Genomic DNA, 27,301 nt, shown 5'->3' on the forward strand with positions numbered 1-27,301 from the left:
AAACACAGAATCATGGATCGATAATGAAACACCTGCTCATACTAACCGACAGATGGCGACATTGTAGCAGATTTTTATAGTTTTCACAAAGGGGGGTCCCTTTTTCAAAAATCGTAAAAATGTGGCCTATAATTTTTTTTTCTCTTACTCAGAGCATATTGCTAAACATTTTTTTTATTATTATCAACGTAGTTTTTCAATATAATAATATGGTAATTTACAGTTCAGAATGAAGGAGCATACCATTATTTCTCAGGAAAATAAATACAGTTTATTTAAAAAAAATAAATTCATAAAAAATAACAATAATGTGGGGAAAACACTGATAGAAACAACTATTTGTTTAACTGGATATTTGATTCACAGCTTTTTCTGAGATATAGGCCTTGTGACAACTTTTCCATGTGACAACAATCCCCAAAGTACCATGCTATCATCATGATCTGTTTAAGCATAAAACCTCTCATTATAAATCTTGACTATTTAAATAGCTTTTTTTGTTTTTGTATCTATTTCTTTTTAATAATATAAACAGTTGTTCATTAATGGACATTAACTGAAGTCTCATTCATGGCTTCATCCTCTCCTCTTGGCCCTCAAAACATCATGTTCAGTGTTTGTGATAAATTAGAGGTTATCCAATTAAGAAACCCAAAGGCTGACAGACATCTGTGTATTGCCCATTTAACCCTGTTTGTGTGTGTATGTGGTTGGCGTTTCGGGACGTCCTGCCACTGTGCCATAGCATCGTGGGTCCCACAGACAGATGGTGCCAGCTTCATTCTGAGATCATGTTCATGCCCTCCAAGAGATGCTATGCATTTACACAACACACACAAATCTTTGGCATCATACCAATGTATGTCAGTCACTGTTCAGGTCAAAACAGACGATATTATAAGCATAAGTATGAATGCACAGGCTCACACACACACACACACACACACACACACACACACAAGCTTACCAAGAAAGATTTGTCTGCTTAACCATAGCATGACAAGGACACAGTTAGAGTTTTAAGGTGAGTGGGGCTGTATATCTAGCCTGTGGAGCAAAGGACTCTGGGTAAAGGTGATAAGCCAATTTGCTACTCCTTGGGTTGGCTACTCTATAACCTTAATGTGTGTTCCCATAATGAAATTATAATTATTAGAATATTCAGAAAAAGCTCTCTCTTTTTTTTTACTAGCCAAAGATATACTTATAGAGGGAAAGTGTTTCTTCTTCTTCTTCTTCTTCTTCTTCTTCTTCTTCTTCTTCTTCTTCTTCTTCTTCTTCTTCTTCACTCAATTACCAGAAAATATTAAATTAAATATTAAATTCTTAGTCAGAACAATTGTGGCTGTTAAAATTAAAATAAAACAAACAGCAAATATAAAGTTTGCATTATTTGCCATCATTAAACATTACTGGCTGGTCCCTATGTAAGATTATAAACAGAGTCCTATGTCTTTCTGCATCACAGTAAATTTTGATGTAGTTTTGGAGTTGTAGGAGTGTGTGTGTGTGTGTGTCTGTGTCTGTGTGTGGATTTTCATGTCCATTGTTTCCAAAAAAAAAAAAAACTTTTTCTGTTAGCTCCAGACATATACAGATATGTATACATATATCAGATACATATACAGAAATGTATCTTTTGTTAGATAACAGAATAAAAGTGGACATTTTGCCCTCACACTTAAAGCCCATGCAAGATCTACCCAGCTGGTGCTAGCTAGATGTCATGTGAACTTTTATTTTATTTGTTTATTTATTTCACCAACACTAATTTTCACATTCTTAGTCATTTTCTTGTCCAAAAAGTATGAGGAGAGATGCAACAGGAAAGTTATTGATGCATTAGAGAGGCATTAGTGCTGTTTAACACTTGGCTGGTATATCTGGACACAGTTTTCTGTTTCTCCTTCCTCTGTCGCTCTTTCTCGCTTTCTCTCCCTTTCTATGCTGGCAGTGAGCCTAGCTTTGGCTGCAATAACGGCCACCTCCAGACCTCCGGCCCCTCCCTCAGGTCTCTCCTCCCCTCCCCTCGCAGACCCCATGCTGAGCCGGCTGTGTCGAGCTGTCAGCCCCCGGCTGCGGGCCGCTCCTGGGCTCCCGGTGTGGGTGTGTGTGCGTGTGTTGGGGCAGAGGGGTAACGGTCGGGTCCGTAGTGGCCGCTTATCTGCCCTGCCATCGCTGGGCGAGCGAGAGGACAGATTGGCCCTCCAGCTGTCCGACTGAAGGACTCGCAAGACCCCTTACTGAGGAAACCACATGCCCTGATACACAACACGCACATACACACACATATCTTATTGAGATCACCACATTCCCTGATACGTACACACACCAAGTCACCCTCAGCTGTAACATATGCATTTCAGCAGCACACTGACTGTACCATCCTGTGCCAAATGTGCCAAAGTACCCTCTTACCCATGAGGTTCAGAAAAACTGCTTTTTTTCAGTATGAAAGCATACAGCATACTTTATCAGTACTGCTCCAGTCTCATTTAACCACGCTGAGCTGAGTGCAGTAACCATTGTCATAACTAAAGCTGAAGGAGCCAAAGACAAACATTTTTTAGAGGAAACAAACAACTTAAACCAGCATAAGCTGACCAGATTGTAAAACCATCTTAAACCAGGCTATCACACCATCTTAGACTAGTTTAATTAGTCTTTTTCAGGAGGTACCTGAGTTGCCCCAACATATTTTTTAAAGTAATATACTTTAAAGTAATGTATTTTAAAGTAAATACCCTGGCTTGATGTGAGTAGATTCATCTTTTCTTTTTCTTCTACAGTTTATGTCACCATATATCATGACATTTGTCTCCTATTGCAGCAGACACACTAGTTCAGGAGGCCTGTTGTTGTCCAAAACATTAATAACCTCTGCACTCAGTACATAGACACATAATGAAGTGTGTTTTCTCAGTCAGGTTACAACACATTGGTCCCTACGTCCCAGTGCCACATATTATGAGAATTCCCAGTTAGGCTTCGTTACTCTATCTTACCTCCCCCACCCTCCAAACCTGGGACCAGCAATTCCCAAAACTGCCTGTTAGCTACAATATCAATGCACAGTTTTTCATTGGCCCCTGTTGGCTCTGGCTTGCTGACGTGTACATCTGTACACACACATCGAGTGAGCAAAAGAGAAATTAAGGTGATTATGTGTGCTATCTAAGACAATTAAAATTACAAAGTAAGTGTATACAGTAAGAAAGCTTAAATGAGATGGAGATGTGTTTGAATGTACATTTACAATTGTGTTTGTGGTGTGGCCCTCGGGACAGCCAGGCCGTCTTTAGGGCCTCTGGGGGCCAATGGTAGCAGGCTGCATGCTGTCTGTGTACGGTCTGTTCTCCAGATGTGACAGGGAGCAAATCCTTATGAGCACAATTAACCAGAGAAAGGGTGCGAATAAGACAATAAAGTCAAAGATGTATCTTTAGGATGTACAAGACATTCTGAAAGTTTCTGAAACAAGATTGAACCTTAGTTTGGCTGAAATTAAGACCAAAAAAATATGTATTTTGGGAAAAACTGGATAAGCTTGGACAAGAAGGAATGGTGCTTCCAGGTGTGGAGAGAACCAAGACGCAATTAACAAAGACACTGAAAATGCCCACTAATGAGAATACACCTAAATCTCAAGTGGGAAAGAGCAAGGGCAAACACTGCCCACTGGATTTGAGAGGTCGTCAAGGTGAATATCTCGGGAATACTTCCTCACCAGCCACTAGGAATCAAATATGATGTTCCATAACCTTCACAAAACTCAGCACGCTAAACTACCTTGTCTTTCCACAGCACATCTCCATCCAGATCCAGGGCTTCTTCCCATGACCTACTTCCCCCCTCGTGTGGTGCATTGTTGTGTGTTTGCGGCTGCTGAATGCACCCTTCTTTTGTGGCTATTTGTGAGACCAGGGGGTTAAGACCCTTGTGTTCTCCCCAGTCTCCAAAACAGGCCTCTAAACAACCGCAGCAACAATAACAACAAAAAAAGCAAACGTTGATGGCAGCCGAACTAGGAAGCGGGCCGTGACGGCATTGCGCCAACACAGTGCCGCCTTTGTCAGCACTCACATGCCGTATTGTGTGGCACGACATCATCGCCTCCCAGCAGCTGTTGCCGATGGAAACGAGCATGACTGTCAGCCGTGCTGGATTGTGTAATGTTTGGGCATCAGGCACGATGACTCAATGTGTGTGTGAGCTTAGATTGGGTGACCATTTTTGCCAAGGTTTGTCTGGTTTTTATGTCTCAGGACATATGCTGACATTCGTTCACATTTTGCAGTCTTAGGCCAGAAACATACTTTGTGCAAGTACCCAGACAACAAATGTACGTCTCTAAGATGTCTGTAAAAGAGTGCTTCATTCGGAAAGCATCTGTAGTTTTCCATACAATGGACGTCAATGGTAACCAAAACTGTTTGGTTACCAACATTCTTCAAAGTATCTTCATTTGTGTTCCACAGAAGAATGAAATTCAGAGAAGTTTTCAGACGGCATGAGAGTGAGTAAATGATGATAGTAGTTAGAAGTTTTGGGTGAACTATCACAAACACTTGGCCAACAAATGGTCTGGTGGAACATGATTGTACTTGGGTTGATCTGGTAATAATAAAGCTCAATATGAAACTCAAAATGTGCTTTATAAGTACTAATAAACAGCCAATATGCTAGTAATATGCATACTAATAAGCAGCTAGTTAATAGTAAGAATTGGTCCCTATACTAAAGTGCTACCAAAATGTTTTGATACATGAAGAAGAAAACTGATTTAAAAAAAGAAAATTTTTATGCTAATAAATGCTACAGTATATCGCTCCTTTTGGCCAAATCAGGCTAGCATAGCAAGAAGTGTCTATATTCATGTGCTTGTGTAGGGCATATTTCAGGCCCTTAAGCTGTTAGCCTGAAACATACTCTACACAAGTATGTGAATAAGACCTCTTCTAGCTGTAGTTAACTCTTTTAGTACTCTATATGTTGTATCCATAGCATTGCCTCAAGGGGTCCTATTGGTTGCATTGCCATAAACCGTCTTACAGTATGTCAGTTTTCTGTATCAGGTTAACTATTGTCATGACAGAGCAACAGTTTGAAGAGAATTTGTCTATGCAAGTCAGTGGTACCAAAGCGCTACCAAAGGTGTTTAATGGGCTTTCCTAACTGTCGCAATATAGCAAAGCTATAAAAGCTTTGTGTGAAGACACACAATTCCCTAGAATGTTATTGAACTGTATGCCATAGCATTATTGAGAGATTGGTCCTCACTGGAATAGACAAACCTATTAATTAAAATTGGGTGTACATCTGACCATGGTGAAATAAGGTGCATCATTGGAGTTTCAATGTATTGAGCATCACAGTTTGTCTAAAACAATATATGTGCTAATATCTACTGATGACCTTCATTCTATAGATGATAACATGCTTGAAAAACAATCAAATAAGTTGTAGTGTGACAGCTTTGCATACTTGCTTTGGATACTGGCATGTCATGAAATTGCATAAACCTTAACACCTATACTTTACATTCTTCTCTCCTTTAGATATCCCATGTTTTTTTGTCCTCCTTCCTCCATCCTTAATTGCCTATAAATGTCAGAGTCACTGAATCTCCAATGTTCTTCTACTAAATTAACCTATGTCCCCCTACACACACATAAACACACACACACACACACACAATTAGCTCTCTTGCGCTGACTCAGAGTTGTTCATTAGTACGGATAAACACCCGGAATTAGAGGTAAAGCACAAAACACACCTGACAACATTTATTTGAGCAGATCATCCTCCCCCTGCCCTCTGCCAGTGTGTGTGTGTGTGTGTGTGTGTGCTAAAGAGAGGAACAGAGAGTCACTTGGGAAATTAAGCCCAATGCATTCACTGTCTCACCTTGTTATTGTTGCTGTTGTTTGCATGCACAGTGGCAAGCTGACTGTTTTTCTGAACTTAGCTTTCCAAATATTGCCCTATTCACCACTCGGTGACCTCCCATGTTGGCAGTCTCATTTAACAGGTGCAATTTACTGCTGAAGCAACTTAAACACACACACAATCAAAAAAACTATTTTATCAAGTTGTTTAAATTGTCATGAGGGACCTATGGAATTACACAATGTCTATACTGCAACAGAGCGACATGATGTGTCAAAACAAGGATGTTCCATTCAATTTAATTTAATTTGAAAAACAGTTTTCTGTTGTGTAGTGTAAGTCTTGAACAAGGTGTATCAAATAGGGCCAGTTATTGCCAATTACCTTATGACTACCACGCTACCACATAGTGATACATGTCACAAATCGACACACTGCAGTGCATCGCAATTTCATAACTGCATTGAGGTTATAACTGCACCAAATAAAGGTTCCAATGGAGTATTAGTTGCAATCTCTCTTTTGTGGTTCACTTCACTTTTGTGTAATATCATGTCTCATAGAAGTGTCTCTGACCAAACTGAGGAACTCCAGTTTCAGAGTTTATACTTATTTTGGCAACTTGCTTCTTAATTAATTGAATTTTATAAAGATAAATTAACTCATAAATAGATATAACATTGATATGAAGCAGTTTTATCAGAGAATGAATTATAATACAGTATATAATTGTGTTGACACAGCCCTAATATCAAGACTTTAGATATATTTAAGCAACATTTTTAGTTACGTCAAAGCCACGATTTGATTATTGCTAGCTGTTGTGTCTTATTTTAAAATGCATTTGATTGGACAAAAATTAAAGACTGTTTCTCAAAGTTAATGAAAATGGAGTACACTAAAAATATCCTGCTAATTTGACTTATAAATTTTGGTTAAGTTAACTTAAATTTTTTATTATAATCAAACTGGCTGTACATGTTACTTTAAATCTAACTGAATCTTGTATAACTTTAAAATGAAGATGAAATTGGTTACATTAATGAGTTAAAGTAATAGAAAAACCTAGACTGCCACGACTAAGTGATCACATAATTTTTTTACACCGCAAAGTTATAAAACTCTATTTTGGGAAAAAACATACATTTCTACAGAAACTTTAGTGGAGATAAAGTGTGAAAGAAAGAAAGATGCAGGTGGTATCTTGTTTCCTAGGTGATGGCTGGTGCAGTCTGGGGGTTTCTTATCCTTTACACCCTGTTCACAGCTGTGTGTGTGAGAGAACCTGCTGGAAAAGACACACACACACAAACACAGCAATAATGAGCATCTTAGTGAAAGATGGCTCCATAAGCTGTAAGGACTGACAAACACGCTCTCTCTTCTTCTCACTCATGCTGTCTCTTCTCTGTCTTCTGTCACACAGTGGTGTCTCTCTTCTCCAATAGCGTTTCAATACTCTACTGTCACGACTGCTGTATGGGGACCAGATCTTATTGTGCCGGCTTAAGACACACACATTGAGAAAGAGGGTTTGTGTCAGAAGGAGAAACAGGGAGAGAGAGTGAGTTAGAAAGGAGAAAAGAGCCCAGCGGGTTCTCTATGATATCATTGCACAGAGAAGAGATGCGTTCCATTGTGATGAACTCTTGGCAGGAATACAATCTGAGATGTAATGCTTTGGGCCGGTCAGGTGTACGTGTGCCGGCGTGTGAGTGTGTGTGTGTGCGAGTCAGTCCGTCCTATAAACACAATGTTTGTACTGTGGGGGTTTGTTGACAGATGGTCAGGCTACTCGTAGCTGCTGTGGAACAGACCCGTCTTTGTATCAAAAGAAAGAGAGCGATTGTCATTCTGTAACACTTTCGCATCTATCTATCTATCTCTCCATCCATCGACACTCAAGTCCTTTACCAAGTTTTATGGCGATTATTGAATTAGAAATATTGGTTTTAAATGATCAGGTGAACAGACCCAAATCATGATTAAGATCTCTTTATTGTTTCTCTGATAGCAATGAGATTGATAGAGGTCTACAGGTTAAGTCTCCTGAAAAAAACAACAACAACAAAACAACCTCATGTGTCTCTTCTAGAGTTTCAGAAGATACACTACTATTCAAAACTTTAGGAATGGTAAGAATGTTTTTTTTTTTTTTTTATGATTTTGAAGAAAGTCTCTTATGCCCACCAAGACTATATTTATTTGAGAAAAAATAAAATAAAAATAAAAATAAAATTTCAGTCTTCAGTGTCACATTCTTCAGAAATCAATATACTGATTTGGTGCTCATGAAACATTTCATATTACAATGTTGAAAACAGTTCTGCTTAATTTCTTTCTTTCTTTTCTTTCTTTCTTTCTTTTTTTTGTTGGGGGGGGGGGGGCAGATTCTTTAATAAAAAGACAAGTAAATAGCAGTCTTCTGTAACATTATAAATGTCTTTACTGTCATTTTTAACAAATCAAAAAAAAATTACCAAAAAATATTAATAAAAAAAAAATAAATAAATAAAACAAATCTGAAAAAACTGACCCAAAGCTTTTGAAAACAATAGATTATCCCAACATTGCTCAGATTTGCCAAGATACCAAAATCTGCTATTAGTATTCTTAAATATTATTATGTAAATGTGATCTTTTTTTCTAATTTTGGTTGTTTCATGGCAATATTATTGGTCGCCGAGTAAACTTGTTACATTGATTTCAGCACGCGTGCAAAATCCATTTAACTGAATAAATTTTTATGTAAATGTGATCTTTTTTTTCAGTGCCTAAACAAGACACAATGTCTATATATTGTTTATTTCTATATTTTATAATTTCTGTTTTTTATAAATATAAAAACTGAATAAATTTTTGATAACACAATATTAATCATTCAAAGATAATGATTAAATTTCCAGGAATCTTTATCAAATCAACGTTTCCTCACTCACTTTGTAATATTTAGTGTTTGCGTGTGTTTCACACCTGTGTGAGACTCATGCTGTGCTACAAGCCTCCCTGTCCAGAGACACCACGGCAGTAAACAAGCATCAGTGTCCCTCAGCAGGAGAGGACAAACTGAGAGAGAAGGTGAGAAAGGGAGGGCAGAGATTCATTTTAGACAATGATATGTTAAATTAGTAAGAAGAAAATCAAATACATTATACTTGGCAACTTGTCTCGTCTTAAATCTCTCTTACTAGTTTGTTTGTACTTGCATACAGTCCAAATTAATACTCAAAAATCTATGTACTTTCTCATCACCAGCAAACAGTTTGATAGTTGAATATTTAAAAAAGTTTATTGCATTATTCACTTTTTTTTCAAACTGAGGGATGATGACATGCTGTCCATGGACAATAAGTTGTATTATACGGCAAACACTTATATAAAACAATATAGCTATAAATAACTGTAATAATGCTTTAAGTAAATATACATCTGCAGTACAAAAATAGGAGACAAAAGTACATAGTTAAAACAGGACATTTTAATTTTCTCTTCATCACCCTATCTCTTCTCTGTATTTAGAGTTCAAACTAGCAGCATCTCTCTGCGTCTCTCTCTCTCTTTCTCTCTGGTTTTGGGTTAACTCCAACTCTCTGACGCTGTCTGACAGTATGCAAATATATGCAAACGAGGCTGCAGTCAAGCCAAGCAGCACCTGCGGACCTGACCAGTCGAGACCAGTAGTGACCTGTGCGTGTGTGTGTGTGTATGTGTGTGTATGACCGTGCCCTTTCAACAGAGTGCATTTTTACACCACCCACTTTTCTCACTGCCCTCCGTAAGCATAAGGACATTTGTACACAGGCTGAATGAAATGACTTTATAATCAGCATGAGATATGTACAAAATAATAAAATCATCTGGAATTGAACTCCATTGAACTGAGGCAAACTAAAGTTGACTTCGTGATCAATAGCTGAATTCTGAATTACTTCATGCACTTTTTTAATGTATACTTTTTTAAATTTATATATTATATATATATTTATACGATACCATTCAGAAGTCTGGGGACAGTACTTTTTTCCAAGAAATTAATACTTTTATTCAGCAGGGCTTCAGTAAAATCATCAAAATTAATAGTAAAGATTTTTGCATTGTTAAAAGAAAATTCTAGGTGTTCAGTTTTCCACAAAAAGTATTAATCAACATAATTATTTTCAACACTGATAATAATAAAGAATGTTTCTTGAGCACCAAATCAGCATATTAGAATGATTTCTGAAGGATCATGTAACACTGAAGCCTAAAGTAATGACTGCTGAAAATTCAGCTTTGTATCACAGGTATTACGTTTTTTTGTTGTTTACTTTGTGCAAATTATTTAATTTCAGCTTTTTTTTTTTAATCAATAGTTTTAGTTTTACTTCAGAATGTGGCATGTGAAAAATTATGCACTATTAGAAATGTTGGAAAAACCACCATTTGTTAAATGGCAAGTCATTAATACACCTGCAGATTTTGGGCCGTTTATGAATTCTGCAGCACGGTGCGCTTTGATCCTGCATGCTGGTTTTGGCATTCTAGCAAGCTGGAGAGGAGAGGATCTGACCCCTCTCTCCCTCTTTCCCCTCATCTTTCTTTCTTTCCCTCCACTGTCCTTGTGCCGATGTGTCTTTAGGTTTGTGCTGGTCAGCACAACGTCTGTCCACCGTCTGGCTGAGTTCTGCTGTCAGTACAGTTCCAGAGGGTGTGTGTGTGTGCTGAGACTTGGCATAGTTGTCAGTGTTTCCCAAATGAGGAGAGGTGTGTATGTTTGGTTGGGGTTGTAGCATGGGGGAAAGCTGAGGTAAGGTGGCTCAAGTCCAGACCTTGTCTATAAATGACACAAACACTCGTGTCTCTCTTTCTCACACACACACACACACACACACACACACACACACACACACACAGAGCATTTGCCCTTCCCTGTCTCTGATCAGTGGCAGAGTGCACAAGGGAGAAGGAAGAGGGCATGACAGCATCACTCACACTGAGCGAAAAGCACATGCTTTGCACACACACATATGAACGAATACCGTGAAGGGTTTTTCTGGCTCATACCAAATACAATGGAAATGTGCTTTCAAAAGCATGTCATTGTGGATCAGTTACTTTTGTAAATACAAATCTAGTCAGGCTTCTTACAATAGAGTTTGTTTGTTTCTAAACAGCTTCACAGTATTAAACAGAGAAGTAACAGAATTGGTGATGCCGACTTCATCAGATAAGACAAATAGACAAGTTTGATGCCTACTGTATGTACCATATACTATAATCCAAAAAGCACACTTTTCAAGTATAAAATTTCATAATATGTTCAATTCATAATCTAGTCCATCAATTAATGTCTTAAAATAATGCTTGAAATAAACTATTTTTTAACTTTACAACATTGCTTCCGGTTAAAATACGAGTCCTCTCCTTCTCCAGTGAAAAAGTAATCTTAATCAAGAGAGGAATATGCACAGATCAAGCAAGTGAAAACAGACTAAAACATTTCTAAACAGTTATCTTGGTGGATTTTGATGGGAGAGGACAACAGGGGATGGACTGTTCACTGGAAGAAGCAGTATTATGGATAATAGACTGGTATTTTTCTAAATGTTCTATTTTGCAATGGTATAAGGTGATGAACCCAATTTACAATGCTTGCACAAAAATATTAAAATATTATTTGTAGTGAAATTATGAATGTACATGAAATACTTGTAGGCCTATGTTTTAGGAGGCATGTGTGATTAATAGGCTACACACAAGTAGTGTTTACTGAGCGATTCCATTTTGTCTTGTGTCTCAAAAGATATGCTTGCAAGCCACTTGTGGTGAAGTAGAACTGCACATAGAATCATATGGAAGAAACTTGAACTCAAATGAAGTATATTTATGGTGTTTGCTTGGCTGTCAGAGCTGAGGGCTTTTTTTCACGGTGCCTTTTAAAGAAAGAAAACAATACATTTGGAGAAACGATAATGCACTTTTTCTCTGACACTAGAACACTTTACATATTCTTTACACTCATTTATATATTGAGCACATTTTGTTTTTATTTTCAAATCAAACAGTTTAGTTTAATATTCATTGCCTTCTATATTTTCACAGTTGTCTACAGAGAATTTAAAAACATCTTTTTAGTAGAAAGAGATTAATGTCTAAATATAATGTCTTAATATAATGTCTAAAATATAAATATTGATGGAATACAATGAAACTCTTTGTTTATTGAATATTTACACCTAAAAAGCATTATTTTTTTACTACTCTGTCTCTATCGCACTGTGGAATATCTAGTCAAGCAGCACTAACATTGAAAAACTAACCCGTCTAGTGGAGCACAAAGAGCATCTCACACACACTGTGTGTGTCTATACACACACACAGACTCCCCACGCTGTGGCGGCGGGTTGACAAGCCCGTCTGCCAAACAACTCAATTAAGCAGAAAAGAGTAGGAAAGAGAAAGAGAAGGAACAGAGGAGAGAGGGAAAGGGAGAGAAAGAGAAAAGCCTGTTCCCTGTCAGCTGCGCGGCCGCCTCTGCGGGGCAAGAAGGGCAGGAACACATCAGAGATAAAGAAGAGGAGCGAAGAAAAAAGGGAGGGAGTGAAAAGAGAAAGCTCTGTGATGTGTTAACTGGCATTCCGGACCCCAGGGCAGCGCTGGGGCACAGGTCAAACTAAGAGCCACTGGGTCATTGCCACGCCGACAGGGACACCCGGCCCGAGCAGTGTGTCTGTGTGTGAGAGAGAGATTGTGAGTGTGTGTGTTTGCTCTTCTCTTCAGACTGGAGAGAACTCTCTCTGGCCCAAGAGTGCGAGTGAGTGTGTATTTATATTGCTCTTCACAGACTCTTATGAGAACTGAGCCATGTCTATGTTTTTGCTTTGAATGCAAATCCCCTGTAGAACTTTATTTCTTAACACTAATGTATTTAAATGCTGTTTTTTTTTCTGTATAGAAAATAGTTTTATACTTTATTCAGACATATTATATTATATTATATTATATTATATTATATTATATTATATTATATTATATTATATTATATTATATTATATTATATTATATTATTATTTAGTGCTGTCAAATGATTAATTGTGGTTAATTACATCCAAAATAAAGGTTTTTGCTTACATAATATATGTGTGCTCAGTAGTAGACCATTGTGTTAGCAGCGCAAAAGGTTGTGGGTTCGATTCCCAGGGAACAAAATGTATAGCCTGAATGCACTGTAATTCGCTTTGGATAAAAGCGTCTGATAAATGTAAATGTAAATACATGCATGTATATATTGGTAACACTTTAATTTGATGGTCCCTTTTGTACATTCTGTCTACAAAAAATAACTTTGCACCTAGACATCAACAAACTCTCATTAGAATATTAGTAGACTGTCTGATTAATATCTGCTAACTCTTTATTGTGATGACGTCGCAACCAAGATTCTACTGACTATAAGTAACTTTGCAAATACATGTCAACTTATTCTAACCCTAACCCTACCAGTCTACTAATATTCTACTAACACTCTAATGAGAGTCAGTAGATATGTAGGTGCAAAGTTACTTATAGTCAACAGAATGTGTTGAAGGGACCATCAAAATAATGTGAAACCAAAATATTTCTATTTATATATAATACAAATTATATATAAATATATGTAAATATTTTCTATATATATACATGCATGTGTGTGTGTATTTTTATATACAAAATAAATACACAGTACACACACATATATTATGTAAACAAAAACTTTCATTTTGTGATTAATCATGATTTAATCATTTGACAGTGCTAATTATATATTATGTTATATTATATTATATGTTTTTAATTATAAGTATTTCTACAGTTTTAAATTATGCAATGAAAAAATATATATTACAAAATGTAGAAACAAATTATTTAGACAGTTTCTGGTTGTCAAATGCCATTGAAACATTAATATATTTAATGGAAAGAGCTTCACCAGTAGTTATAAGCTTCAGTACAACTGTGTGAACTTGAGGGGAACTAACTTGGAAAGCACTTAAAAGAACTTAAGAAAAGTGAGTTAAAAGTAATTATTCAGTTCTGAAAAAAAATGTCTGCCATCATTTGTTTGCAGATGCCACTTGATTTTATATTTTGTTAGGTAATGCAATCAAATGATTGTATTTTTGGTTTAAATGTCCAAATTATTTTCATGGCAACTGTGTAAAATGCCACATAATTTTGTAGCAGACCAGATTTAATAGGCATAAACTGAAGGAATACAACATGTCTGGTTGGTGATCTTTCAGATGTCTTTGGCAAGACATTGAACTCTCTTTTCTAATGTCTGCATGAGTGTGTTTGACTGCTGGGATCTGGTCTGTTCCCATGCCACACCACCCTGAAACACTCACAGTCCTTAGGGGCATAAGGGTAATGAGACGCTGTTATGGAAGCCAATAAAACTGTTTGTGTGTGACAGAGAGAGGGTGTGAGAGGATCGGCGGGTTAATGGCACAGGTCATTACTAGGCCCAGTAAAGTGTGTGTACTGGGCTGATCTGGCCTGGAGAACAGTAGGCAAGAATTTGGGGAGGAGAGGGAGGCAGGGAGGGTGGAATGGATGGATGAGGGAATACAGGAGTTTTAATGCTCCAGGAGATAAATAAGAGGGGTGGGAAGAGGAGAGGGGTCCCCTGTTCCACCCCTCCCTCCCACTCTCTCTTTCATTCACATGTTCCAATTTATGGCTCAGCATTTCCTATCTCCAAGACTCCCCACGTTGACAAGACAGAGAGGGAGAGAGAAGAAGAGAGAAAAAGTTGAAGATGATTTTGAAAAGATTCTTAGATAATAAGAAAAGCATGAAAAGTGTGTAAAAATCAAGTTTAATTTAAATTATTCTTATTTTAATTACTTTAGTTGGTGTAAATTGAAAAAATAAAGTTAGATCATTTTATTTTAAGCGAATTATTTAATTTGAAATAATTAAATTACTAAATTATATATATATATATATATATATATATATATATATATATATATAGATAGATAGATAGATAGATAGATAGATAGATAGATAGATAGATAGATACGATTTCTGAAGTATATTTTACAAGAAAATTATATTTTTTAGTCTTTCTACTTTAAAAGTGCACATTTGATTTGATGTGTTACTTTCGGTTTCTCAAAAATTATTTGTGAAATATACTAGCAATTTCTAAATGAAAATTATTTTTACACCAATCTTTGTTTTTGTTTTTTCCAGTGTGGTGGTTGCCAGGGAGTTGTTAAGGGGTTCTGGATGATTACTAGGGTGTTGCTTTGTGGTTGCTAGCATGTACTGGGTGGTTACTTACTGGCCCATGGTAACTGAACCCACGGCAAGTTTCTTTTGTAATCAATAAGTCTAATTACCTACCTATGCAATAATTGTACATTTCTCCTTAGCTGCAATATTTAAGCTCGTAACATAACTGGTGCTACACATCAAAGTTTACTACTTGAATGTAGCAAGGATGAGCAATAGTAATAGTGATACTTACCTCAGTGAATATAAAAACAATCCTCTGCTCCTCACTTCAGAAAATATGTCAGTTTTTATCTATGTGTGTGGTGTGTTTTGTGTTGGTGTGTGTGATATATCGATGACTCTCTAACCCTTCATAAGTCACAAAGAGGTTGGTGTTTTTTTGGCCAGGCTGCTGGAATAAAGAACCCGAAGAGGAGAGAAATAAATCCTGGGACATGTGCAGAGGCTCTGAAAGGAGGAGTGGAGATCTTCTCACACTCATCTTTTCACCAATAGCTAAGGATGGATGGCCCTCAATCAGTCTTAAACTTGCCCTGACACACACACACACACACACACACATTTACCTATCTAGACTTCTGTTGTTATTAAATAAAGCAATTAAATAATATATTCAAATAAATGTTTAAATATAAAAAGAAAAAAAGTTTTTGTATTAATTATTTTATTATTTATGAACCACTTTTCCTGTGCAAGCGTGTCCAAAAAGAAGTTGTGCAAGATTTTTTTTTTTTTTAGTTCAGTAAACATACAGTATTTCAGCACCAAAGCATTAAAATCATACTTGTTAATATCAGTAGAAATAAAGCAAAACATGATTTTAGAGCCTGCAAATAATGAAAATCACTGCATTTCCCATTATAATTAGATTTTCAACATGTATTGCTTTATTTATGAGGAGCTTTTTATTACTTGGTCCTCACAAGTATGCATTTACATTACATTTACATTTATGCACTTAGCAGATGCTAAAAGCAACCTATAGTGCATTCAGGCTAACATTTTATTTTTTATTATTTTACCTAACATGTGTTCCCTGGGAATCAAACCCACAACTTTTTGCGCTGCTAACGCAATGCTCTACCACTGAGCCACAGGAACACCCAGTACACACTCGCAACCACAAAGCAACACCCTAATCATCCAGAACAACACTGCAAACACATTCTCTTACATAATAGATTGGTTTAACCAACATTTTCCTCTCATACAGAGGTCAGGTCTTCTCTCTCTAACACACACACACACACTCACACAGTGGTTGGTCAGGCCATATATCAGTGAGGTATACCAGCACTCATTGGCATTTAGTGGAGAACAATAGGACACCCCGTTCTACTTTCTCTTCTTTGGTCTCATTTTGTTTTGGCTGGATTTAGCTCCACTGATGAGCTGAAGAATGAGCACAAAGAGAGAGCAGACCCCTACATCCTTCTCACAATACGCCCACCATCATCAGAGAGAAAGTTATCACCTTAGGAGAGAAGGACAGGAGAAGATGGCTTTAAGAAAAGCACTGAAGTGAGATAAAATTAGTGAAGTAATCTCTTCAAGTTGTCAGCGGACATAAGGCAGCTATATGTAAATGTAAGAGGTGGCAAGTTATAGTGTGTGTGTGTGTGTGTGTGTGTGTGTCCTCGCAAAGAGAAAGGTTTTAAGTCGGGGCGTCTTACTTTGATCTTTTCTACTTCTCTGTCCCACCTCTCCCCCTTCTGTACTTCTTTTTTTTACCTCCTTGTAAGAAAATCAAGGCCTATTAACCCTAATCTCACTTAATGGCATCTACCTCTCCTTTTGTCCTGGGCGATGGGCAACAGACTCCTTCCATTCAGCCTCTCACCCTCTTTCACGCGCCTGGCCGGACTAATCCCCTTTTGCAGTAGGAGCGATTATTCCTCGTATTTTATCATTATTCTTATGATTATAATCTGCATTCTCATTCACGCACCCCTATCCACAAGATGGAATTGCTTTTCCCTCCTTTCAAGGCTTTCACTGTGCCCTGAGACTGAAAGAATTGCTTCTTTTTTTCAACTCGCCAAGTCTTCGGAGGGGTGGATGTCAGAGTTTGGGTGTTGGAGAGGGTGTTGTTTGTAAGTGAACTCCTTTGGTGGAAACACATTTTCTGATCATAATAATAAGCACACAAAAAACAACAAATAACGCCACAACACACCGGCCCGTGTAAACGCATTTACCTCGACAAGCAGCGAATGAGGGAGTGGATTAAAGATGGTGAAGCTGAAGAAAGAGTGTGGGCTAATTATTATGGGGTTGCCGGGTTTGATGTGGGGTTTGTTTGGGGAGTTGAATGGGATGGGTTCATGGAAGGCTGTGGTGAAAGAAAGCCTCCGTTCATGTGCTGCAAAAGGGGTGCACAATTAATTATTTCTATCCGTTTGGATGCAGCAGAGCACACACACATATGCACATGCTTACTACAGAGAACAAGATGTAAAAACAGGAAATGTGCTGAGAGATTAACTTTTGTAGCAGTTTCAAACAACTGATGCACACACACACACTCTTTCAGTATTACTAGTTTAATTCTTAGCAAACACAAAGAAGAGAACAACTGTATGGAAAACATATACAGGAGGGTTTTGCAAAAGGAAAAAGTGGTAACACTTAAAAAGGTTTAGTTAGCCAAATGCAAATTTGCACATTCAAGTTGAAATGTTAAAAATGTATTAGTATATGTGAAAATTGACATGAACTAAAATGTAATAAATGCTGTAAAAGTGTTTGTTTTGGATACTTAGGGACAGTTTACCAAAAAATGTTGTCATAATTTTTCAACCATTTTTCAACCATGGCATTTTTCAACCATATGAAAGAACTTTAGTTTTTGAATTATGAATTATGTGAATTATTCGAAATGTTAACAAATTGAACCTTTTTGTAAAGTGTTACCAAAAAATGAACCAGACATCCCCTTCACAGACATTAAAAACTGCATGTTGTTGTATTGTTCTTTTTTTGACTTTCTCCAAATCATGTTGGAATCATTTTGGGAAGCGTGTGGTGGGATTAACATGCACCACCCGTGGGGTCCGGCACACCCCACACTGGCACACCGGGCTCTCCAACATGCTGCCTGACCCCCATGTCAAGGGCTCCTCCTGGGTACCCTGAGACAGAAGAGGGCACTTTGCTGCACCCATTTGCTGCTCAGGAGGGGAAAGCAGAAGCTGTCCTGGCCCGGTAAGAAATGGCCACCCCCCTGTCAGCAGCAGACGTGGTACAGTCCCGCTGACACCCATCCCGATGCTGACCTCGCCCAGCAGACGCCTCATCTCCTGCAAGGAGGAGCCTAGGAGCAGGATGTAGTTACGGGCCAGCACCAGCGTGGAGATCTTTGACAGGCGGCGCCCGGTCAGAGGAGCTCCAGGAGGGAGGTAAGAGTGCTGCAGTGCTCCACCTACACCGGTTGGAGAAGAGTAGGGCACCATGACCTCCCGTAATGCATCCATGGCCACGTTAAGGTCCTGCATTCTCTTTCTCTCACGACTGTTGATCTTTCTCCGTAGCTCCTGTTGCTCTTCCACACTGAGCTCACGAGGGGGTTTAGAAGATCTGTGAGGCCCCTGGAGACCCCCAGCACTGGAGCCTGATCCTCCTGATCCTGTTACCCGTACCATTCTTGGCATGAGTTGCTGCAAAGAGCCCTCGCCCTGCTCTTTGCACCTAAAACCAGGCACAGCCTGCATTCTGAAAGAAGATATTAAGAAAGAATGTTTAAGTCAATAAAATAAAATAGAATAAACATTTTAAAAATCTTTAATTATTATCACCATGTCATTCCAAATGTTCCAAATGTTTCCAAATGAAGTTTGACTTTCTTTCTTCTGTGGGACATATTTTGAGAAATGTCTGTTTTGTCCTTATGATCAAAGTCAGTGGGGTCCAAAACAATTCTTGATTCTTGACCCCTCTGACTTTCCTTGCACAGAAACATCTTCAAAATATCATCCCTTGGGTTCCACAGGAGAAAGAACAAAGTAAACGAAGTGAGTAAACTATGGCAACATTTTCATTTTTGGGTGAACTCTTCAAAGTTCAGTTGTCATGTTGCTCAGTCCCACTAGTAGGCAAAGATTTTACCTTCAAGCTCTTGGTCCACACACTCCAGATCTTCTTCCAGGGATTCTTTGAGTAACAATAAAGCAGTTCACTTCTTCAAGTCCATATTCATCTAGTAGTGATTTAATCTTACTAAAAAAAAGTAATGGTTAAATGTTAAATGCTCAATTAGATCGTTTGCTCTTTTGTCCACGTAGTTGTCCTTAATAGAGATTTTTTAACTGTGCCTAACACACTCCCTAACCATTCGAAGAATATGAGAGAAGTACTGCTGTAATGAGCTAATGACTTACTCTTTCACTCTCTCTCTCTTTCTGCTCCTGACGCCCCCTCATCTGCCCTCCATGCTAATGATTTGATCATCATTTCCAATGGTTGAAAACCCTGATCGTGAGCACATGCCCCATTTTTAATGAATGGGATTGTCTTTATTTCTGCTTATATCTTGCATGCGTGGGATATATCGTGACATTGATAATCAGCTATTAAATGAGGAAGCAAATGAACAAGTGAGCCAACAAACAGAAGGCCTAATGATCCTCGTCACAGGTGGCACACCGGACATACCCAGGGTAAGACTGATTGTAAAACATACAAACGGTGTAATTATCTCCTTTTCCAAACTATTGACACACTTTCTTTTCGCCTCCCTCTAAACGTGAGAGGAAGGAAGAGACGTAAACAGAAAGCATGTTGTTCACATTGAGAGCAGGAGGTGAGAACATAGAATCTCCTGTTTGTCTGGCAGGGGTGAGAGGAGGGTAAGAAGGTGGCGGCACCCGGTCCCGGTGAATGGTATCATGGCATCCATCCGCACATACTCGTAGGCTCAGACAGGAAAGAGAATTTAAAGAGCAATTGCAACGCCAGGCACCTGCAGGGCAACAGAAAACAACCTGCCAGTGTGTTGGGGTGGGTGGAAGTGTGTGTGCCTCTAGCTGACCTATAAAAGACAGCCTGTGATGGATTAGAGCTGGGATGTTCGTCAGCTGTACGTTTGTGAACGTGTGTGTGAAAAGAAACGGCAACAGAAAGGAGGGAGGGCGAGAAGAGAGGGCCGAAAGGGACACCTGCTCTGACACAGAGACAGAGAGAAGAGATGAAAAAGAGAGGGAAAGAAAGAACCTGGTGTCCACCCGCAACACCGCCCCCCTCCCGCTCTCTCCGTCCTTCCTTCCAGCTTGTGGGGGGTTGAATGAGGTGGCGCGGTGCCGGGGGGCTCACATCCGTACCCCCTGCCCCCAGCGCCCATTGCCTCCGTGCGTTTCATGGCGAGGCTGGAGCGGGTCAGGGACCGGTGGAGCCAGGCAGGGGGGGGGAAGAGGGCTGTCTTTGTGGGGGTCAGTGTGTGCTCCGTCTGGGCCAAGCCGGCGAGCTTGGGCTGGGTCTCTGGAGCTGCACCTGGGCGTTCAATCAGCTCATTCACTCCAAGCCTGTTTCCTGTAGTTACCAGTAAAACGCCTGGCTGAGGTGGTGTTCACTTGGCACTGCTGAGGTTCCCATCTCTGAGACACACATGCTAACACACACATGCAAACTTAATGCAACTATACAAAAACCCGTTTCAACCGCCCTCATGCCATACTAAAAGCAGAAAACTATAGATAGATAGATAGATAGATAGATAGATAGACAAAGAGATAGATATAGATATAGATATAGATATAGATATTTTAAGCTTAATATCTTAATATCACATCTGGATTGCTGTAAATGACATGGTTTTCTGTTCAGTGAGGGATGAATCAAGATCACTGACAACTGATGATGCATCTTGCCATTTTGAATATACGCAAATGCAAATGAGATTAGAGTGTCCATGGATCCATAACAAAATGACTTAATTTAATCTTACATAGTATAAAAAAGTCCTAAATGTTGCTGTGCATGAAAATGTAGTGCCATTTGTACAGTAGTAAGTTTTACTTTCTTAAATTAATCAATTAATGTATTTATTTATAAATTTTTCATATTGCTGTTTACAACTGCTGTTAAAAATAGTCATATATAGCCCTAATCACCATTACTATCAAAGGAATTGATGTAGTGTTAAAACCTTCACTACATGAAACTTGTATAAAATTTATTTTTATTTGAATTATTTGCATTAAAGAGTCTTAAAATGTTGTACATTTTATTCTCTTAAACCTTCAGATACCCTGTGGAATATAACAAGGGTAATATTGGCTTTAGTTCCAGTCACTTTCATTGTATGAAAAAGAGATGCCAGGACATTCAGGAAAATAGCTGCTTTTGTGTTTCACAGAAGTTGAAAAACCTGACCCCTGATGAAAATTTTTTAGAACAATGTGAGAGTAAATAAATGATCAATCTTTAAGCCTTTCTGTAATTTTAAAATTTCTAAGTTATTGTCTTACAAATGCATATTATCAACCACCCATTTTGCAACAAATTCCTCACTCCATTTCCTTATGTCTTGAGTTTATGCAAAGGACAAAAAGGATCCTGCAGTACACAGGCAAAATGGGTGACCAGTGGAAACACAATGCCTCACTGACAGACACCTGAGCTTAATTACCCAGAAACAAAACCACAAACAACAAGAAAACATTGGGCATAAAGAAGTTGGACTACCTGTGCTAACTTTGACAGCTTGCAGTGCTAACTCTTTTTCATGATTTGGAAGGTCACAACACAAGCTGATGCAAAAATCAGTAACATTGAAACGGAGAAGGTCTGCTTCCATATTCATTACCAGACCATGGACGCCGAGAAACGTCTGCTAAATGCCGAGCGTGATATTTCAACCGCCGGCTGGCCAGCCCTTCGCCAGCTTGTGTCCGTACTGCACGTACTGCGGAGCTGTCTCGCACACCAACAAACCTGCATAAAGAAAAGTTCTAATGAGAAATTAACAGATGTCACAACTTTATTCTCTCTTTCTCTCCCCTGGAGGGAAGCAGGTGTGGAGGGCAAGACTGGAGGGCCTCAAACTCCCTCAGACAATTCACGTTCACTTTCACGAATGTGTATCTGGTGGAGATGCTGTAAAAAAGTTGACGTGGGGGAGGTGAGCTGTCTAGAGCTTCAGAGCGCTGCGAACCCTGCTTGACGTGTTGCTCTGGGCCGGCGGCCATGGATATGAGAAGATTACAAGCTGTTAATAGGGCGGAACCAATGAGCTGAAGGCTGGGTATTGTGACTCCCAGCATGCTCTGGGAAAGGTTGGCCTGGACAGAACGGTTGGCTTCTCAGATGGATGAGACAAGGCGAAGAGTCACCCCATGGGCTTTTTGTCAAGTTGCCCGAAGAACAGTTGACACAACAGATTCAAAATCATACACAGTCACTGACGTCCAGAAAGTGCTGGGAATCGCTCCTAAAACGCACGCTCTGAAGCGGTCCTGCTGAGGACACACTGATTATAGCTGTCACGGGCTACTCAGTGCCAGCTGCCGTGTGTGTCACATTTCACTAATAAGAGCACTCACTTTGACACGTCACATTGAACATATGCATTGCAGAATGCTGTGCCAAAAGGCTTCATGTAAAAAAAAAAAATTAAAGCTTTTGTGAGGCAGAATTCCATTTCATGGTTTTTAAAGTTTTCTTCACCTTTTTGTTGATCTCTTTACGGCACTGATTTAGAAATAAATGCAAAGACCATTGAGTTTTGTCAGTTTGCTTCATCATTCATTTCTTTACTGATTTTGACATGTAAATTGTGGGGGTGAAGTAACTGTTTCAAGGATAACTCCTGCCCAGACATTTTTTTGCGTTCTACTGACACTTCTATATCTCCTATCCACATTATTGCAAGGATTCTGTTAGATTGATATACTCATCAATATTCAGCCAGTATTCATTTTTGTGTGTTAGGGTTGTGCAAAATTAAAGAACTGACTCCATTTCAGTTTATGGTTGAACTTTGAGGGGTTCCTCATTTGAAAAAAAAATGTGCTTTAACTGCTTCATGTAGTTAATAATTTAATATGACAAGAAACATCAACTGAGCCATATTCATGTTTTAAAATAAAGTATTATTCACAAATACTTCAAATGGGTAAAAAAAATATTATTTACAAATAGGTGAAATTAGTTACTTTACAATAAATTCTACTTCTTTTTCCTACTTTTTTTGTTTATTCTCTTCAATCCCTTTAAATTCCCCTCTTCAAGAACTGTTTTTATGAAAAAAAGTAAATTGGTATCTAAATGTACTGAGGCAGAAAATGTATTCATGCTGCAGAATTTGTCACCCATATTCACACCATGTTGTTCCACTCAGTTTAATGTTGTTGGGTTTTTTTTTTTTTTTTTTACTCACTTTTCTTTAAGAGTTGTCAAGCAGCTAGATCAAAAAAGAACAACAAACTAGAAATCTAAACTGAAAAATATCAGACTTCAGTGGACAATTCATGAAGTTATTGAAATGAAGTATTATAAACACTTTTTGAGATTCCAGTCTTTTTTCCATTCAGTTGATAGCTACCCAATTCCAATACCGAGATGGGCTCATGGGTTTTAATAAAAGACTTCAGAGTAAACTTCCTATCCAGGGAAAGTGAAGGCTCATGGGATATGATAGATGAGCTGACAGCGCATTAGGTTTAAGAAGAAGACAAGAAATAAATCATTGACTAGCTGAACAGACAACACGAAACGGAACAAGCCAGACACACACACACAAAGTCAAATAGAAACACGCAGGCCCACAGTCAAGATCACAGGCTAAAGGGCAGAAAGTCACCAGTGGTAAAAAAAATAAAAAATAAAAATAAATAAATAAATAACCAGCCAAAGATTCTAAACTCATGCTACAGGCAACAAGGCTTTGAGATGTTCCATTGTTTGAATATAGCATGTGTACAGAGTAAATGACCTAATTTAGCTTTTTGGTGTTGAATGTTAACTATAGCGCCGGTCTGCCCTCCATTGAGGCAGCGCAGGCCTGATGAAGGATGGATTCTCAGACGCTTGTCGTGGCGACTGAAAATGAGTGAAGATAAATGAGAGAAAAGAAGAGTCAGGCGACCCGTGCAAACCAAGAGCGGAACACCTCTATCACCCAACAATCCATCAACCGCCCTGACACATGCACACACATCTAAATGCAGCAATACAGAGCATGAATGAAAGCATGTGTGTGTGTGTGTGTGTGTGTGTGTGTGTGTGTGTGACAACAGAAGTGGGAAGAGAAAGTTTCTTACTCCTTAAAGTTACTAATATGATTTTGTGCTGCAGAAGGACAGAGAATGTGAGTGTGTTCCCAGTGGATTGAAGCAGAGAGACATATGCCAGAACAGGATCAGATTGCAGGACAAAGTCATTTAGAGTTTATCAGGTACACACACACACACACACACACACACACACACACACACACACACACACACACACACACACAGTTTTTCTGAAAGAAGGAACACTGCTCATAAGATCATTTCTCTGAAAAGGTTCAGCTGGACAGCAACAAAGCCACAAACAAAAGATCCAGCAGCTACAAACCCTCATTGGCCTGCGGAGCTCCCATGGTGCTCTTTGATGTAAAGTTGTCCAGGCCCTGTCCTCTTTTCACAGTGCATCCACACTCAGCCAGTCATGAATATCCAAGAGTTCAGCCCCTTACAGGATTATCCCCTCTTTCTTTAACCGCTCAAACATTTCTAATGCACATCTTTCTATCTATTTTACACTCCTTTGACTCTATTTTCTTTCTCTCGGTTTCTCTGTTCCATCTGTCTTAGTCTCTTTCAGTAAACACATTGATCCACCCTGTATGAGAGTGCACTGGCTTTAAAATCATAGACTTGTAGGTATACACAGCGCCCCAGCTCATGACCTGCAAACAGACACACAGACACGCATACATGCTGTCTCTCTCATTCTCTCTCACTCCCAAAAGCCCAACAGCACTAGTTGCAACAGAGACAATTTGAAAAAACTTTGTTTCACTTTAAAACCTTGATATCTGCTGGCCACACTCTAATGAAAGGGTTTTGTTTTTTTGTTTTGTTTTGTTTTGTTTTGTTTTGTTTTGTTTTGTTTTGTTTTGTTTTGTTTTGTTTTGTTTTGTTTTGTTTTGTTTTGTTTTGTTTTGTTTTGTTTTGGTTTGGTTTTGGTTTTGGTTTTGGTTTTGGTTTTGGTTTTGGTTTTCCAAATTTAGATTATTAGGTAATTTTTTGGAAAATAGACTATTGGGTATATTTTAGGTAATTTTATTGGGTTGTTTTTATTATTTTATAATGTTACAAATATAAGAACTATGTTGTCACATCAATGTGATACTAATGTTTGGAATTATTTTTGTATTTAACATTAAGACACTTGCTTAAGACAAAAAGACAACTTTTTTTTTTTTTTAAAGGTGCTACATTTGGTATCATCTAAATTAATTGATTTTCCCTTGTCGAAAATATTTAATTTAATACATTACACCAAAAAAGTTAGAAATATTTCCTTATTCGATTTCAGGTTACCAATTTGTTTGGAGGTTTGATAAATAATTTGCATGTTTTGTCCCCATCTTGTTCCACGAAAAAAAAAAAAAAAATATATATATATATATATATATATATATGTATGTATATATATATATATATATATATATATATATATATATATATATATATATATATATATATATATTATATATATATATATATAATCATCACAGGACACTTAATGAATCCCAACAAACTAAAATCAAGAATAATATAAAGTCTTTTACATGGAGATGTTCTCGACTCCATGGGGTGTGTTACATAAGGATGAACAGATGATGGAGTGTGAGATAAACACTCGTCCCAGGGGATGTGTGGTCTCATATGGCCACTATATGGGTTCCTCAAATCATCCGTCTGCTCCTCCTCTAAAATGCACTTCTTGGAATGATTATGTGATAAATGACTGACACTCACTATAACGATGATGGATCAATGAAACTGAGAGGCAGAAGAACACATTTTAGGACTGAGGGAGACAAAGTGGATAACTTTACTTCTTCCCATCTCTCTTTCTTGTTACTTTCTATTGTCCCACAATGCTACAGATGCACTTCATTTATTTGTTTATTTTGGCTCTTCTTTTTTCCACTTTATTTGTGTTTTTCCACCACCTTTGATGCATCTCTTCAATCCTCTCGCTCTAATCCTTTGGGCTAACAAGGCCCAGTGTTTGCGTCTGAATGGCCCAACATCTGTGCTGAATCAGAGGATTTAAGAATGGCTTTAAGATCTGAGTTTAAAACCACCACACACATAAATATTAAACACTAAACACAATCTGTGAAAATGCTATGCATGAAACTGCTGTACTTTGGTTAAATATTAGCTATCTATTTAAAAAGTTTCATTTATAGCCATATACTTTTTTCTAAACACTGTTACATTATATAATGTGACAGTTTATACATTCAGTTCATTTACTCTGACATCACATTTGATTGATCTGCTATGCAATGATCTGTATGCAGTGACCTATTAAAGTAGGCATGATATTGGCACTTTTAGTTCTATCATTGGACTCATGACACGTTACTTAGGTAGATTTATTAGTTAAGGCCTATTAGTATCAGTAAATATGTGTCAGTAAGTTAGTGAGTGAGAGGAGATCTTCCTTAAGGTGGACTGTGTTCAGTCAGTGGCTCTGCGGGGGAGGTGCTGCTCTGATTAATTTGGAAACGTGATAGCATGTAATTCTCATTACCTTTCGGAGTAATTGCATTTTACGCGGAGCAAATGGGTGAGACGGCTGAAAATTACTAACAAGCAGATGTTAGTGAAGGAAGACAAGACATCAGCAGCCTGTTTGCTTTCATGGAGCTCAATCTGGGGTCGAAATTACTATTACACTGACTGCTGCTGGGTGGGTGCAATACTGAAACTTTTTTTAATTGAAACTTTGAAAAACTTACATAGATTTTTTGATGTACATGAGACATTTTTGTTTGATTTAAACTATTAATTTGGCATGATGTTATTAAACTGCCCACCATGCATTCATGATAATTCGGCAAATAAAAAAAATGTAAATGAAACAGTAAATAAATAAACTAGCTTCTATAATAATCAGCTAACGTTTATCCATGTAAAATAAAAATGAC

At 38.1% G+C, this 27,301-nt stretch overlaps 1 protein-coding gene across 1 annotated transcript; it reads right to left on the bottom strand.

The window, feature by feature from the left end:
• Window positions 1-17,341: 17,341 nt before the first annotated feature.
• LOC109097109 (oligodendrocyte transcription factor 1-like) lies at window positions 17,342-19,680 on the bottom strand. Its single transcript, XM_019110781.2, has 2 exons — window positions 19,258-19,680; window positions 17,342-18,864 (listed from the first exon to the last, which is right to left on the bottom strand). The coding sequence occupies exon 2, from the start codon at window positions 18,861-18,863 to the stop codon at window positions 18,159-18,161; it is 705 nt and encodes a 234-aa protein (XP_018966326.1). The 5' UTR covers window position 18,864; window positions 19,258-19,680; the 3' UTR covers window positions 17,342-18,158.
• Window positions 19,681-27,301: the final 7,621 nt, after the last annotated feature.

This window comes from Cyprinus carpio, chromosome B9 (genome assembly GCF_018340385.1).
Source record: "Cyprinus carpio isolate SPL01 chromosome B9, ASM1834038v1, whole genome shotgun sequence".
Lineage (NCBI taxonomy): Eukaryota > Metazoa > Chordata > Actinopteri > Cypriniformes > Cyprinidae > Cyprinus > Cyprinus carpio.